This window comes from Rhinatrema bivittatum, chromosome 1 (genome assembly GCF_901001135.1).
Source record: "Rhinatrema bivittatum chromosome 1, aRhiBiv1.1, whole genome shotgun sequence".
Lineage (NCBI taxonomy): Eukaryota > Metazoa > Chordata > Amphibia > Gymnophiona > Rhinatrematidae > Rhinatrema > Rhinatrema bivittatum.
In genome coordinates, this window is record NC_042615.1 from 488,166,523 (window position 1) to 488,183,154 (window position 16,632).

The window sequence follows — 16,632 nt, forward strand, 5'->3', positions numbered from 1 at the left end:
ATGTCTGTAACCCATGGACCCAGCTCACCTTCTGCCTTGCAGGCTATTCCGGGCCTGGCTCAACGCCTCTCAGAACAGCAAGAAACCTTGGAGAAATTTACTGCAGCTTTCAACTAACTTTACACACAGAAGGCTCACTGCACTAGCTTCTATACAAGAAGGACTGATACCAGAGGTAACTTTGAAATCAGCTGTTCCACTGGCTGCGCCTTTTCGACTCTCTGGAGAACTGCAAAAGACTCGGGGCTTCTTGAACTAGTGCAGCTTACATTTCACTTTACAGCCTTCATTGTTTCCCACAGGCCTCTCTAAGACCAGCTACATTCTGTCTTATTTGGATGGGAGAGCCTTATTGTGGGCATCTACATTGTGGGAACGCAAGGACCCTATCTGGCAGGACATAGAAGGATTTATGGACTTGTTTAAATCCATTTTTGATGACCCTGCTCGTATGTCTGTTGCTGAATTTGGTTTGGTGGACCTGAAGCAAGGCAATGGATCTCTGGCGGAATTTGCCATTTAGTTTAAAACTCTTGCAGAGGAACTTCGCTGGGACCCCAGATGCCTGAAGACATTCTTCTGCAGAGGCCTGGACACCTGCATAAAGGACGAGCTGGCTGCTCGTCAGACACCTGACTCGCTGGAAGAATTAATTGATTGGCGACTCCGAGACAAGGCGAAGGAACTCCGGCCTAAGGTGCTACCTGGGTTGAAGCAAACCAGTGCTCCTGCATTATGAGGGGATACAGCATCTCCTGCTGTGGAGAAGAAGGAACCGAAGGAACCTGGTCACGGTCACTTGACCTTTAAAGAGAGAAGATATAGGAGGAAGAATGGCCTATGTATGTACTGTGGTCAGCCAGGCCATGATGTTTCTGTCTGCCCTATTCATCCAGGAAACGGACAAGCCTGAATCCTGCGGGAGGACTGTTCTTGAGCTTTACAGCAATATCTCCTCCACTCTCTCGTCCAATCTCTGTGATTCCTGAACCAGTGATGGTTCAAACCTCTGCCCGGAAGGACTCAGGGGCAAGAGGCAACTTTAATCTCAGACATTTTGTGGAAGATCTGAGGAGTCCATTCAGCAAATTTGAAGATCCACTATTGTATCACAATTTGAAGTGGGCCTTGGATGATTGTTTTTACCACCACTTCTTTTGAGGATCTTATTAACATCACCAGCAGTTTTTCTTTTTACCTGCTGTTTTTCATAGCGGTTGCTATGCGTGCCATAGCTAGATGGCACTCTACATCTTTAATGTCTTCCTGGATTACAAATTTGAGATATCCACTACGATCTACCTACTCGGAAGTCGTGCTGAAGGTCTTCAGTACTGTTGATTCCGAAGAAGATGAAGATGAAGATATCTCTAATTACCAGCCTGGTTGTCTGCTGGTGCTACCATCAGTTCCAATGAAGAAGACATCTCTAGCTACCCACTTTCACAATTGGTGCTTTCGGAAGTCATGCCCAATTACCTATGGCACTGTTGATTCCGAAGAAGAAGATATCTCTATCAACTTACGTTTGGTTTACTCGGAAGTCGTGCTGGAGGTTTACAGCACTGTTTGATTCTGGGGATGAAGATATCTCCATTCATCAGCCTGATCTTTTTGCTGGTATTGCCATCATCTCTCTTCCAGCATCCTGCGGAAGAACCAATCAGAAGTGGATTCTGGACAAGTTTCTACATCACCACTTCCACTGAAACCTCAGTGACGTCCACGGCAGCCCTCTCATTTGCTGCTGACTTCATTATACACTCTGCAAGATTCTTCGAATCTTAACTTCGTCTGCCTTTGAAATGAACTCAAGAATTTAGAGATCCTGGATGTTTGAACAGAGGCTGAGTATTGTTTGCCTGAAAAGGGCTTCGGCCCCGAAACCATCTTTGGGAGCCTCAGACCTATTGGATAAAGAGATGCTTCGTCAATTCCATCTCACGCATCCTAGGTACTTAACCTGGTACCCGAAGAGGAGACCACCCTTTGAAGGGGGGTACTGTTGCGTTCGTGCCTGTTCTCGCCCTCGCTCCACCCTCTCTACCTTTGTGGCGACTCCCTTCGGGTCTGACGGACAGATGCTGCCACGGCTTCTCCTTGCTGTACTTCCTGGAATCCCCAGGTTGGCCTGACACTACAGATCCGCCATGTTCCTAATGACGTAAGGGCGCGCGCTCCAAAGTTTGTACCGGCAAGGGCGCAAACCTCGGGGGCGTCCCCCCGTAGTGATGTCATCCGCTTCCACCTTAAAAGGTCTTTGCATGCTACTTCGAATCGAGTTAGCAAGGGGAATTCATTCTCCAATGCTCTGCCTCCACCACCTTACCCAGGGGTACCCACTCCTCAAGGGCCCCGCTCTCTCTCTTCTTGATTTCAGATTGCTAAGATGGGATCCAGTACTCACTCCACGAGGGCCTACGTCCCTGAATGCTCAGAAGACTCCTTACTACCTGGAAGCGAACGCAGAAAGTAACAGGTACTCGCTCCACGAGGGCCCATGTTCCTAAATCCCTTCTCAACTCTCTTCTATATCAGAAGCTATTAATTACCTTTATCTGGTGCATTACTATTATAGATTGAAGATAGGAACTGGTACATGCTCCACAAGGGCCTATGTTCCTAAAACTCTCCAAAGACTCTCTTCTATTCTACAAGCCATCTCATACACAGATATTGTGAGTTCTTATTTCAGATTGCATATAGGAACCTGCATTGGCCTACAGCTCCTGTTCCTGAATATACTGAAGAGACTGTTGCAAAGAAGCCATTACAGATATCTACAGTTGTGAGTGTATCATCTTCTACTGGTTATGTATCCAGCATACCCTGTCTATTCACTACCTATAGTCTCTCTCTACAGCTCAGCAACCCAGAGACCGCAATTCCAGTATCGAAGGGACTTCAGCCCTGCCAGACACATCAGCTCACTACTGCCACTTCTGATGGTTCTACTTCCTGTCTAATAAAAGAACTATCTATGCTTGTCTCCATACTCCAGCCTAGCCAGTGGCCCCTCTCAGGATATCCTCCTGAGGGCGCTGTCATCTGCCATCAGCCCAGGGATTCACAATTCACCTCAGTGTCATCCCTTACACTACTAGAGCGGTATAATACAACTGCCACTCTGTGGGAAGTTGTTCCACCACAGATGATTAACTCTGCCTACAGAGTATTACAATTGTTAGCTCTTCCCCTTGGCAGGGTGATCCATAACAGATTGCTAACCCTCTGGTGGACTTACAGCAGATTGCCACTCTTAGTAGCAGGAATTGATAACAGATTGTTAACTCCTCCCTCTCCAGGAGGAGATCCATAACAGACTGCTAATTCCTCCACCTACTGGAGGAGCTCGATAACAGATTGCTAACTCCAAGCAGCAGAATTATAACAGACTGCCAACTCCTCCCTTCTGGAGAAGCAGATCTACATCAGATTGCTATCTCCTCCCCTCTGGCAAGCAGATCTCCAACAATGGGCCCTCGAGGAGCGGGTACCCCTGGTAAGTACGAGGAGGCAGAGTAGCTTGGACGAATTCTTGCTAACTCGATCTGTTAGCAAATTCTGAGACCTTTTATATTGGAAGCGGATGATGTCATTTCAGGGGGACGCCCCCGAGGTTCACGCCCTTGCTGGTACATCAATCGGAGCACGCGCGCCTGCCCTACGTCATCAGGAACATGACGGATCCACAGCATCGTGCTGGTCCAGGAACGCCGGAGAGAGACGGCAAGAAGAGGCCGTGGCATCAGACCCGGAGGGAGTCGCCACAGTGGTAAAGAGGGCAGAGTGAGGGCGTTGAGCTGCGACGGATGCAACATATATTATATACCGGATCCTTATATAGAAGTGAGATGTATTTAATAATATCTCTTTAAAACTAAATCTTTTAAGCGCTGAAAACATATATGGCCAGGAAACCCGATCAAAGGTCTTTTCTGAGTAAAAGCCAATGGCCATTGTTTGGGTGTTTACAATTTTGCTGTTGTTAAATTGACTATGCATATACCAGCTGTTCTGCCTTTTATGAATCCCAATTGATTTTTTTAAATAAATGAGGGGAATACCGGTAAACCCAACTCAACCTATCTGCTAGGATTTTGGCAAAAATCTTTAAATCACAGTTTAACAGTGATTTTGGAACGAGTTGTAAATAAACAATTAACAGAATACCTAAACGATAACAACATCCTCTCCCCGTCGCAGTACGGCTTCCGCAAATCTCGAAGCACGGAAACCCTCCTAATCTCATTAACGGACTCCATCTTACTGACTCTGGAAAAAAGACAGCCCTGTCTTCTCATCCTCCTAGACCTAACCGCAGCGTTTGACACGGTAAACCATAACACTTTAATAGATCGTCTGTCAGACATTGGAATTAGAGATGTGGCACTAAACTGGTTTATATCATTTTTACAGAACAGACAGTATAAGGTCAAAGTCAACAAGGATGAATCTCAACCAGTCAACTGCAACTTGGGAGTCCCACAAGGATCCTCACTCTCTCCAATCTTATTCAATATATACCTCCTCCCACTCTGCCAGCTCCTCCTCAATCTAAATCTCATATACTATCTATACGCAGACGATGTTCAGATTCTGATTCCAATTACCGAATCTCTCCAAAAAACCCTGGACTTCTGGAACTCATGCCAACATGCCATCAACAACTTGCTCTCTAGCCTCAATTAGATCCTTAATCAGAACAAAACAGAATACCTCCTCATCTCCCAAGACGGAACCTACACACAATCAATTAACAACCTGTCCTCACAACCAACTCTCTCACCACAAGTCAGAAATCTAGGAGTAATACTAGATAACCAAATGAATTACAGATCTCTCATCAAGAACATCGTAAAGGATGGATTCTTCAAATTACAAGTCTTAAAAAGACTGAGACCACTCCTCCACTTTCAAGACTTCCGATTAGTTCTACAAGCAATCATTCTCACAAAAATAGATTACTGCAATGCACTTCTATTGGGCCTCCCTGCTAACGCCATAAAACCACTTCAGATGTTGCAAAATGCGGCTGCAAGGATCCTAACCAAGACTAACAAAAGAGAACACATCTCTCCTATCTTAAAAGACCTACACTGGCTTCCCGTTAAATTCAGAATACACTTCAAAGTACTTTCATCAATCCACAAGGCACTACATAACTTTGCCCCACTCGAGCTCAAAATCCCTCTCAAACTACACACCTCTACCAGGCCAGTGAGACAAGCCTACAAAAACAGCCTTCAGATTCCACCGATAAGATCATCATTAAGTAAAAGAGCCTTCTCTACAGCCGGCCCCAAACTCTGGAACACTCTCCCGTCAGACCTCAGATTAGTGCAATGCCCCACTATATTTAAAAAAAGACTAAAGACTTGGTTATTCAATCAAGCGTTCTCATAAGCAACAGCCTGCCGAACTATTCATGCCAAGGACCCTTCTTTAGTAACCCCCCCAGAGAACTATATAGATCATATCCAGAACTCTCAGGCCTTCTTTGAATCCTTAACAGACTTAAATCCATTCCCAGATTGATACCTTGCTTCTTTGTTTTAGCCTACATTAGGCTCTGTAGCATTTACGTTATGTTATGTTATTACCCCATATAGCTGTATCCAAGTTACTTTTACCTGTTCATTGTAAGACATTAACTTGTCATTGTTCTGTTCAGAATGTAAACCGAATTGATCAGTAGCTCTGTTATTGGAAAATCGGTATATAAAAGTGCAAAATAAATAAATAAATAAAATAAATATGGGTCTATATGAAAAAAATAGTAACAGTGGATTTTTCCCTGGTTTAGCTAGAACTGTAATATAGGCTTTATTGAAACCTTTTGGGAAGGATTCCTGTTGAAGAGCATCTTCAAAAAACCTTCTCATTGGACTTATTATTTGTGAATGCAGAATCTTAAAAGAATCATAAGAAAACCCATCTGGGCCTGAGGTCTTGCCAGATTTATTTGTGTAGATCACATTAAGAATTTCATAGGCCTGAATTGGTCTGTTAAAAAAATTCAGTTGTTGCTCCGTAACTTTGTGCAGAAATAGGTCCTTGAAAAAGAGATTTTCCTCTTTTTTTCTCCTGTCCTATCATCAGAGTTTAGTAATTCATAGAAAGCTTTTAGGACTTCACAAATGTCTGCCTTCTTGCTGACTACAGAAGCTTGTTTGGTTCTAAGGTGTTCTTTGAAGGTTCTCCCTTGCCAAACTGTATTAGCTAGGAATCTTTCTGCTTTATTTCCAAATCTGAAGAGATTATGTTCTGAATGTTGTAGCATCTTTTGTGCCCTCTGATGTATATATGCATTTAGACAAGATAACACAATATTCTGTTTTATTTTCTTTAGTCAAGTGTTTTATCAATTTTTTCTTTACTATCATTAATTTCGCTTTTTATTACAGGATAGTCTTATTAAGATGGGTATTCCTTCCAATTAAGTAAGATATTATTTCTCCCCTCATGACAACTTTGCTAGTTTCCCAAAAAAGCCTTGGAGAGTCCACGTGTTGACCGTTACTAAGAGCAAATTCTTTCCACTTATTCTGTTAATTTGTGTTATTTTATTTTTATAAATATGTTGGACATCACATTTATCATATACTTGGTACATTTTTTAAGCTGGGGGGAGGTGAGGGAGGTATGATGGGCTATTGTACAGGGGTAAAATATTTTCTGACTCTTACTTATGGCAGTTTATGTAACTGTAACTATTGCTGCCTTTGTTTATGAAATCAATAAATCTTAAATTGAAAAAAAAAAAAAAAGAACAGCGGGCTGAGAACCAGGGGAGCCAGGGTTTCAATCCACTGCTGCTCCTTGTAGCCCTGAGCAAGTCATTTCACGCCCCATTGCCTCGGGTACAAATTTAGGGCTTCCATTACTAAGCATTTTTCCCATAGCACAGAATTGGGAGAAAAGCCTTAGTAAATCAGGCCAATAGATTGTAAGCCCCCCTGGGGACAGGGAAATACCTAGTGTACCTGAATGTAACTCGTCTTGAGCTACCAAAGAAAAAGTGTGAGGTAAATAAATAATGGAGGTCTTTACCACGACAGAGATGTGAGGTTCCATTGTGAGATGCTGGTTGAGCTGTGCCCAGTTTGGAGCCACTAAGCTGCAAGGTTTTATTGCAGGACAGGTCCCACTATCATGATGGGGGGTATCGCCACAATAGTGGGGCCCTTTTCCCCCCAAAAAACTTTGTGGGCCTATGGCTTGTTCTTTTATCTCATGGCCAAATAACATGGGGCAAAAGAACGCCCCTGGCAGCCCTTTAAAGTGAGGGCGGGCCCCAACCTCAAAGGACCGCCATTGCCTTAAAGAGCTGCTGGTCCCCCTAAAAAAAAAAATCACAGAAAACGGGGAGAGTGAGCAGGGATCAATGCTGACCCCTGTCTTAACCTGGAGCCACCACTCAAGGTGGCCCGACCTCCCCATGTAAAAAAAACTTTGAAAATGTAATCCCCCTTGCTGACACCCCCCCCCCCCCCACCTCCTGATCCCCCCCCAAACTCCAGGCCTTGCCCCACTCACATGGCTGGGACAAGATCAGGTTGACACTATTTCAGAAAATGGTGCCAACTAGGGTCGGGTGCACAGGTACAACCCAGTCCTAATTCAGGAGCTGCTACTTGAATTTAAAGTTCAGGGGGGGGGCCCCCCAAGGCTCTGGACCCTTTTTATTTATTTTAGCTCTCAGGAGGCAGGGCCAGGGTGTGTGGTATTATTGGATTTTGGGGGTTGGGGGAAGGGCTGGCCAGAGGGCTACGTTTGTGTTTAAGAATTTTGGGGGGAAGGATGTCGGCAGGGGGAGGCAAGGGCTCGGGAGACTACTTTTTTGAAATTGACCTTTCGGGGGGGGGGGGGGTGTCTGGGGTTCGGGACCCTTTTAAGAACATAAGAAAATGCCTTACTGGGTCAGACCAAGGGTCCATCAAGCCCAGCATCCTGTTTCCTACAGTGGCCAATCCAGGCCATAAGAACCTGGCAAGTACCCAAACACTAAGTCTATTCCATGTAACCATTGCTAATGGCAGTGGCTATTCTCTAAGTGAACTTAATAGCAGGTAATGGACTTCTCCTCCAAGAACTTATCCAATCCTTTTTTAAACACAGCTATACTAACTGCACTAACCACATCCTCTGGCAACAAATTCCAGAGTTTAATTGTGCGTTGAGTAAAAAAGAACTTTCTCCGATTAGTTTTAAATTTTTTTTGTTGACTGCTTTTGGGGGGAAGGGGGGGGCCGAGACTTACACTTTATTATTGGACTTTGTGGGTGGGGCCATCACTTTGCAGCTACATTTTCAACATTTCTTTTACTTTGTGGGAGTTATGGCCACCTCGAGTGACAGCCCCAGTTTGATATGGGGGTCAGCATTGACCCCCACTCAGCTTCACCGTTTGGCTGCATGACTTTTGTTTTTTGCTGGCTCTTAAATGTGAGGCAGGAGCCTCGGGACCCACATTAGGGTCCTGGACCTCACACCTCACATTTACTGCTTTTCAAAAAGAGTAGGTATTTTGTTGTGGCTGACCACCTTCTCAGCTGGCCACGACAAAATATTTGCATCAGATTGCCTAGCAATGACCTTCTTTACATGCATTTGCATTCTTCATGCATGAAAATCCCATACAAAGGTCATTGTAATAGAGGAGGGAACCTGGGCGGTGAGATGCAAAATATTGCATGTATTGTACAATATTGCCACGATAGTGCTCTGTTGCATGTTTTTCACTATTTAATGTGCGTTAGAGCGCTACCGAAGGCTGATGCATCTCCCAGTATGTGTAGAGTCTTAACTGGGTTCCTGACAAGGAGGGTATTACTAAGAGAGAACATCCTTGTTAGCTTAAGTAGAGGAGTTCGTACTTGGAGGGATCTTGAGTTTGTGTTTGTTGCTGATGAGAGATTAGCAATGCCTGCAGTGTGGTCAGTTCTTGTTTTGATGCAATGCCGGTTGTCTTCAGCAAATAGGTGAAAGATTGCATGAATTACAAAGAGCAACACTTTGCACAGAAACTAAAGAGTTTAACAAAAGAAAAAAGTAATTATAGTAAGGAAATACATGATCATACAACATGATCCAACAAGGTATAATCCTCTCTTAATTTAGGCTTCCAATTGTAAAGGGAGAGGGAAGGAAAAGAGAAACCAATGGAAATTGACCTAGCATGAACCTAACCCTATTTTATTCATAGGAGAGTCACAACGTATATCAGGGATGTCCTGGGGAAGCAGCCATCTTCTTCCCATCAATAAAGGATTTAAGCTGTTCTGGAACAAAAAAGGTTTAACACTCTTTCCCAATTTTTATGACACACTCACAGGGATAGATGAGTAAAAAAAGAAGCCCCCAGACCCTGAGGCTCTGAACGCAGGAGCAAAAAATCCCTGCGCCTTTCTTGAGTTACCCCAGCCAGGTCAGGATGTCCGGTTGTCCCAGAAAATCCAACGACATATTTTTAAAGTAAATTTTCATGATGTAAGACACAACATGCTCACTAAAAAAGGAAACTGGTAATGCCCTCTCAATTATTTCAATAGAAGTAGATTCAAGAAACTGGGTTAAATTAGACAAATCCAAAGAAGCCTGTGGGTCATCACCCTGGCTAAGATTTTTCTTAAATGGAAGAAAATACATTTTATTAATACCAGGGAGATGTAAAATGTCCAAAAAGAACTTCCTAAGAGTCATTTGGGGTAATTTACCCATTACCCTGGGAAAGTTTGTGACTTGCAGATTATGAAATCTCAAGCAATTTTCAAACAATTCAGTTCTATGAGCTAGAACCCCAAGCTCTTGAATCATGGTGGCATTCACAGTCTGCATTTTAGAAACAGTGACTTCCAATGCTCGAATTTTCTCTGAATGTTCAAACACTGTTCTCTGTTGGACTTGAGCAAGGGACCCCAATTTCTGAGATAGGGAGTCCACCTTGGCATGACATTCAGAGGAAAATGAAGTGAGACTGGCAATGAAGTCCTACAGTGGAGTCCAGAGTCACAACGGCTGGCTTGGGGGGTAGGGAAAAACCTGTTAGCTGAGCTGACTCACCAAAACCCGCAGGAACTCCAGCTACAGTCTCTGTGTCAAAACAATTCACCCCCTAGAGGTAGATTAAAGTGGGAGCCTGCTTGCTCCGATGAACCCAAAACCTGGGCCTCCCCTTCACAGCTCTCTCCAGTCGCAGCAAGACTTCGGGTGCCCACAGCTCCCTCCACCGAGTCACTCCCGGTGATGTCATCATCCAGCGTACCGGAGGCATCAGCGCTGCTGTGAACACACACTCCAGGGGGCAGACGACAATCCAGCAGGCTCAACGATGCCTCTTCCCTGGCCAAAGAAGGATCTCCTGCTCCTGCCTCAGCAATGGGGGGTAAGTTCCCGCACAGCTTCAGGGTTGGGGGGAACAAATTCCGTGATTGGCAATTGCCTCAAGGGGAGACTAGGGTCTGGAGAGAAGACCCAAACTTGATCCTTCCGTTTCGATGGCATTGAAACAAATTTCAAGCAGAAAAAAAAACCAAAACAAAAACAAGAAAAATGGCAGAGGCAGACAGAGAGCTTACTACTCATGCGGCCATCTTGTCTAGATGTGCATATTCTGTTACCCATGAGATGGTCTGTGATAGGTTGAAGAGGAAGGATTTGAACCATGTTATCTACGGATTGCAGGAGTTAGCAATCCGATATCTTCAGTGTGAACAGACTGCTTGGGAGACAGCAGTCTGTAGGTATTTGTGGGTGGATCCTTGGACCAGTGGCAGATGACCACGCCCTCGAGGGAAGATCCCGAGAGGAACCACCGATCAGGCTCAGAGTATGGAGACAGACACTCACTAGCTCTTTTATTAGACAGTATATTGAACCACCAGAGGTGGCAGTAGTGAGCTGGAGTGCCTGGCTGGGCTGCAGTCCCTCAGATACTGGAATAGCGATCCCTGGAGGCTGAGCTGGAGAGAAACTGAAATATAGTGAGTAGGCAGGGTATGCAAAGTTCATGTACCGAACCAGATGGTAACACTCACACAATGTCTCATAGAAGCCCAGGAGCTGGAAGGTATAGGCCCTCGAGAGCGAGTACCTGTTCCAGGGAAAGCTCTGAGAGAGCGATGGTAACTCACTGAAGTAGTTTGGCAGTGAAGACTTCCAGGCAGAAGGGAATTCAGCAACAAGTCCGGGAACATAGGCCCTCGAGGAGCGAGTACCGGTTCCAGAATGACCTGAAAAACAAGAAGAGAGCGAGGCCCCTGAGGAGCGGGTACCCCTGGTAAGTCCGAGGAGGCAGAGTAGCTCAAATAGAACAAATCCTTATCCTTATCCTTGTCCTTGCTAACTCCCTGTGTTAGCAATTACTGAGACCTTAAATATCTGTCGCGGGTGACGTCATCTTCTGGAGACGCCCCCAAGGTTTGCACCATTGCCAGTACTTCTTTTGGGGCTGCGCCGTGCTTGCGTGCCCCTAGGCCTCTCAGGAAGATGGCGGTTTGCAGCGTGGAGCCGATCCAGGGATGCCAGAGAACCTTGGCAAGAGGACGCCGCAGCAGCCAATCTTCTGCGGATGAAGAGGGAGGCGCCAATGAGGTAAGGAGGGCAGAGAGAGGGCATCGGGCACCGATGGACACAACAACCATTCAGGAGCAGAGCCCTCAACACCGAAGTTTCTCAAGCATTTTAGCACTTCAAATGTAGTGGAAAGGTCTAGGACTAGGAGGGAGTCGCTACCTTAGTTGGCATATAGGTGAATGCTATTGGTTGAGGCCTCTTTCTATAAGAAATGCAATCCAGGGGGATTCGGAGGGGACAGCTTTGCACTTAAAAAGCAGTTTCCTCTAATTTACTATCCATTCCATTCATAGTAAATTAACCATTTTACCAGCAAATGGTAGTTAAGGCTGTGACCTCTTATAGGGAACCAAGACAAAACATGTTATCCTTCTCTATATGTGTTTGCTGCAACTGCAGAAAAGACAGATTTTCTATTCAAAGTATTTTATTGTATAATTTACATTTTTCATATGTGTTTGTGTGTGTCTCTCTGTGTGTGGTGTACTGGGAAAGCATTTCTGACCTACTGTCAGGATTAGCACTGTCAGGATTGGTCATCCTCCCCCACTGTCTTGCTGTATTTAGCATTTAATCTGCATTAATCCCCAGCTGTGTGTGAGAGAAGCCATCCCAAATTTTAGCTGTCTCTGGGAGGCAAAAATAATCAAAAAGAACATCTCCTTCTTTCTCTGTGTATTCCAGCCCTGGAAGAGTCAGGCACTCTAAAGATCTCAAGAGACGGAAGAAAAGTGACTTCATGAACCTGGTAGTTCCATGAGCTCTCAGTGCAAGAGGGAATTCCTAGGAGAGTGAGACTTTGTGGGTTCTGCTGCAGATTTTCCCTTCCTAGGAGGATGTCTGAATGCAACGGAGATGGAAGAAGTAAGTGAGGGTTTGGTCTCTAGGAATCTGATTGCATATCTCCTGGCATAAGGGATTATCTCTCCTCCTGTAGCTGGCTCCTCATATCAAGGGTTTTCCCGCTCTGTCTTTGTGCCAGGGTCTCTCATAATACAGAGTTTGGAGGAAGACTGTGACAGGACAGTAGTGACCAAACCAGGGACAGAATTTAAGTGTGCATGGTACAACTACAGAGGATGGAGGAGCTGTGGTGACTAGTGAGGTCGAGGGAGGGAGGAGACACAGGTCTGTGGTGACACTGTAGTGGGAAGAGCAACTGAGCTGACTGAGGAGCCCGATGCAATAAGGTGCACCCAGCTTAGCATACGGGTTTATGCACAGTTGAATGTGTGTTTTGGAGGCGCTAGACTAGCGCCGGATGCAGTAAGGAGATTAACCTGTCCAAAATGCACACCCTAAGAAAAGCAAACCTGAAAACACCTGTCAGATGTTAATTACCTGCAGATGAGGTCATTAGCTATTATGCCCAATGCAATAAAACACCGGGTGCCCAACGCACACTTTTTAACACAGCAAATTTAACTCCAGCCTTAGAGGTGGAGTAAAGTCAGCTTGCAGTCAAGGGCTCATATAAAAATTAAAAAAATAGTTTTTCTGTGTTGTGATAAGTGTATCCTCCCCCTTAGTACCATTGTGACACTTTACTGCTTTTGGTGGAGAAAAATAATTGTATATTTTCACATCATTAAAAAAACCCAAAACACTTTTCTTATTGCCACACAATTTGGACGTCCATAGCAAGTGTGGGAAGTAAGAAGACACTATTCCCTCTCGGGAATGATAAGACAGTGAACAAATAAAATAGTCAGCGAAAGAAGTCTTTATTCAGCATTTGCAAATGGATGCACACAAATCCAAAACCAGCAGGTGTCGGTAATGCAGGCACGCTTGTTACTGATACAGAGGGTCTTATGTACCCATTTTAGTTTCTCTTTTAAGCCTTGCGGTTAACTTGTTTTTCTGTGTCCTGGTACATTTCGGGGGAGGTTGGGGGAGGGGGGTAGGAGGGGGCTGCTTTCTCTGTACTTCCCTAAATCTAGCAGCTTGCACCTGTTTCCTCTGGAACAAGAGAAGGGGGGGCTATGGGGGCTGCTTTCAACATTGCCTTTCTTAATGTTTCTTAATATCATAGCTAACCGTTTCTGCAGAAAGAGGTAACTTCTCAGGAGCTGTGCAGGCAAATGTACACTTTGGTTCATTACTTAGGCCTGTTTATCTTTCAGGCTCCTATTAATGACAAGGGGATTTTTCCTCAGGTATTGTGTTTCTATAAGAGGGAATTTCTGGAGAATGTGTTTTGATACTGTTATCTTTAATGAAGCCTTCTGGTTAGCCGGCTTCCAGCAGTTTTGCACAGCTTAAGTTCCCTTTTTCTGCAATGACTGTGTCAAACAGACTAAATGATTTCTAACAAACAAAGATTATGCTTTCTTATAATTTCTACATAAAAGTCACAATTTTCGATATTCACTTTAGCTCTCTCTACTATGTTTAGCAAAGCTTTGAGTATAATTCTAGCAGTCAGTTCTTCCTACTCTGTTTATAGCACCGTCCTGATTATAAGCTTATAGCAGCGTAGGATAGGCCATACAAAGCATTTTATATTTATCATTATTAATGTGATAGCAACTTTCAAACTCCATTTCTTACAGTCCCTCCTCTTTCTTTTCCTACCTTTCGTTGCTATCACACACATATACACATGTATCTCTCAGGTCCTCTTCAGGGCCTCTGTAATCACCTGATTCCTTAGCTTCTATCTCTTTCATCTCCTGGTAAATTCCCTGTTCCCTACCAATTCCTGACATATCCTTTGGTCAGCGGTCTTTCCCATATTTTCCTCTAGCAATTTCATTGGCTCTAAGGGCAACTTTTTGGCCAGTGCTGTCTCAATCAATCTCTGTGTTAGACCTCTCGCACAAGGTATAAGACAACAGCCCACAGCAACCAAGACTCCTGCCAAGGTGGTCAATATTTGTGCTATCACATGCTTCCATTTCCCAAACACACTCTCAAACCATCCTGTTACTGGGGTTTCCTCCCTTCCTGCATTCCTAGCAAACGCTTCAGACAATGCAGTGAGTCCTTGCAGGGCCCTGGTGATTGATCCATCCGGGGCCATATTATTAGGGATATATGTACAACATTCTCCTCCCAACATTACACATACCCCTCCCTTATCTGCTAACATCATGTCTAAGACCATTCTATTTTCTCAGGTCATCCTACTTGTGACTGCAAGCTGTTCAATTACACCTCAGACCGCCTCCCTACTATGATTGATGAACTGTTGTTGGTTGTAATAGATGTAATTGATCCAGTCCACATTCTTATTGATTGTGACCCATGGGATGATAGACTCACATCCTGCAACTACTGGGTTTCTGGCCTTGAACTCATTAGGGACCCCTCGGGGAACTCCTATTGCATCTAAATATATTTCTTCATCAAAGGAGTCTTTCACTTTGCTTTACTCACCCTTCGGTGTTTTCCCTTCTATTTTATCCGTAATTTCCGTATTTCCCTTTTTGTCCTACCTCCTTCTTTTTCTCTGTCTGTTTTGAATGCCAGGGTGAAGGGGATTGCCAATTGTACCACTGCGCATGTGCCAGCCCATTGGGGGGGGGGGGGGGTGTAACGTCGCCCATAATCTTCTTCCCCCACAATATCACCACAAATCCAGTCTGGTGATTTTTAGATTGGAGTAGGTCTGCCTTTCCTTTTCCCCTGACAGCCTTACAACCTTCCAATTCTCCTAAATGCTGGGAATGCAATATTGCCTGCCTTGAGATGCAAGAAATGTGCTTTCCCATGCTTGGGGAGAAAATTGGAGGCGTTCGCCGTTGCTGTGATTTCAGGGCTGGAAACCGAAGGGCCATCTGGGTGCATTTGGTGTCGTTCCAGGCTGTTTCTTCTTGGTATAGAGCCAGGATGCATTTCATGTCTTCAGAGCGGTTATCCCACCCAAAGGAAACTGGCACAATTTGGGCAATGAGTTTTCTGGCTGCACAAACATAGCAGTCAGTCTTATATAGGGACCTTGCAGTATATTTGACCCATTCCATCCAGACATTCAATTCTCCATATCCTGTCTCTATTTCTAGGGTTTTACTTAGCTCATCTACTGTTACCGTTTTTATTATTTTGGGGTCATGTTCTGAATGCCTTACTCTCGGGTGCCTCTTCAGGCTTTTGGTCTGTTTTATTCACGGTCATAATTCTGAACCTCCCCTTCAGCTCCTTCTCAGCTGTAGTTACTCCTAGGCCATATATCCGTTCTACCCACCCGCGAAAGCCCTTTACCTGGGCTGCTGTTATACTCCATATTTCTGGCTTGATTGTCAATATTAAGGGATTACAGGTTAAATCCTTACAAGCAGGATAAGTTTTTCCTCGCATTAGACTCATGGCATCTATTAAGGGATCAAAGGGGGTACCTCTCTTATTGCTCTTAGATCCCACACCCCACCACACAGCCCCCCATGTCTGGCAGGGTGGAAGTGTAGGCCATAAGGCTGCTTCCTCTGGACACATGTAAACGTTATATTTTGTCAGGGCTTTCTGGCTTTTAATAGAACCACAGTTCAGTATTTGGCAGGCATCAAAGATCAGAGTGAATGGTACGTCACTTCTTGTCATATTGAACCACTGTTTCACTGGATACTTTCCACTCGCTAGAAGTTTATGCTGAAATTGGTAAGTCTCCAGATTCTGGGGGCGGTAATACTCCCAGGTTGGCATCCATTAGAACAGTGGTACAAGAAATCCCAGTATCCACACTCTCCTTATTTCTTCTGTTTCACTTATCTTTCTTAACCAATTCCACGTATAAAAACACCAGAAAATTTCAGATCCTATGAGTATAATATTGCTACTGACAAAATTATTATCCCTATTTTCAACCCTTCCTGGTTCCACATAAGCTCATCAACAGGTTCCTCCCACCAATTTTGCTTAAAATTCCCTACTGACTGTTCCCAAAAGATGTGAACCATTCATACAAACTATTTCAAAGAATTCAAGTTCCCTTGTCCCTCGCTTCCTTAGGAAATACCAAGGATGTCTCCTGCAGTCTGTGCTTGTATATGTGATGTACCAGTATGTCACCAATTCCCCTGTTCCTGGCCTTGTGAGTGGTGGTGTTCCTCTATC

The 16,632-nt window shown here is 44.5% G+C and overlaps 1 protein-coding gene across 1 annotated transcript in view; it reads left to right on the forward strand.

Moving 5' to 3' along the window:
- Nucleotides 1-16,632, forward strand: part of CACNA1F (calcium voltage-gated channel subunit alpha1 F) — a 186,565-nt gene that overhangs the window by 14,360 nt on the left and 155,573 nt on the right. Inside the window, exon 2 of the mRNA XM_029608013.1 lies at nucleotides 12,262-12,441. Within this exon, the coding sequence (XP_029463873.1) occupies nucleotides 12,414-12,441 (28 nt within the window). The 5' untranslated portion in view covers nucleotides 12,262-12,413. The remainder of the gene's footprint in view (nucleotides 1-12,261; nucleotides 12,442-16,632) is intronic.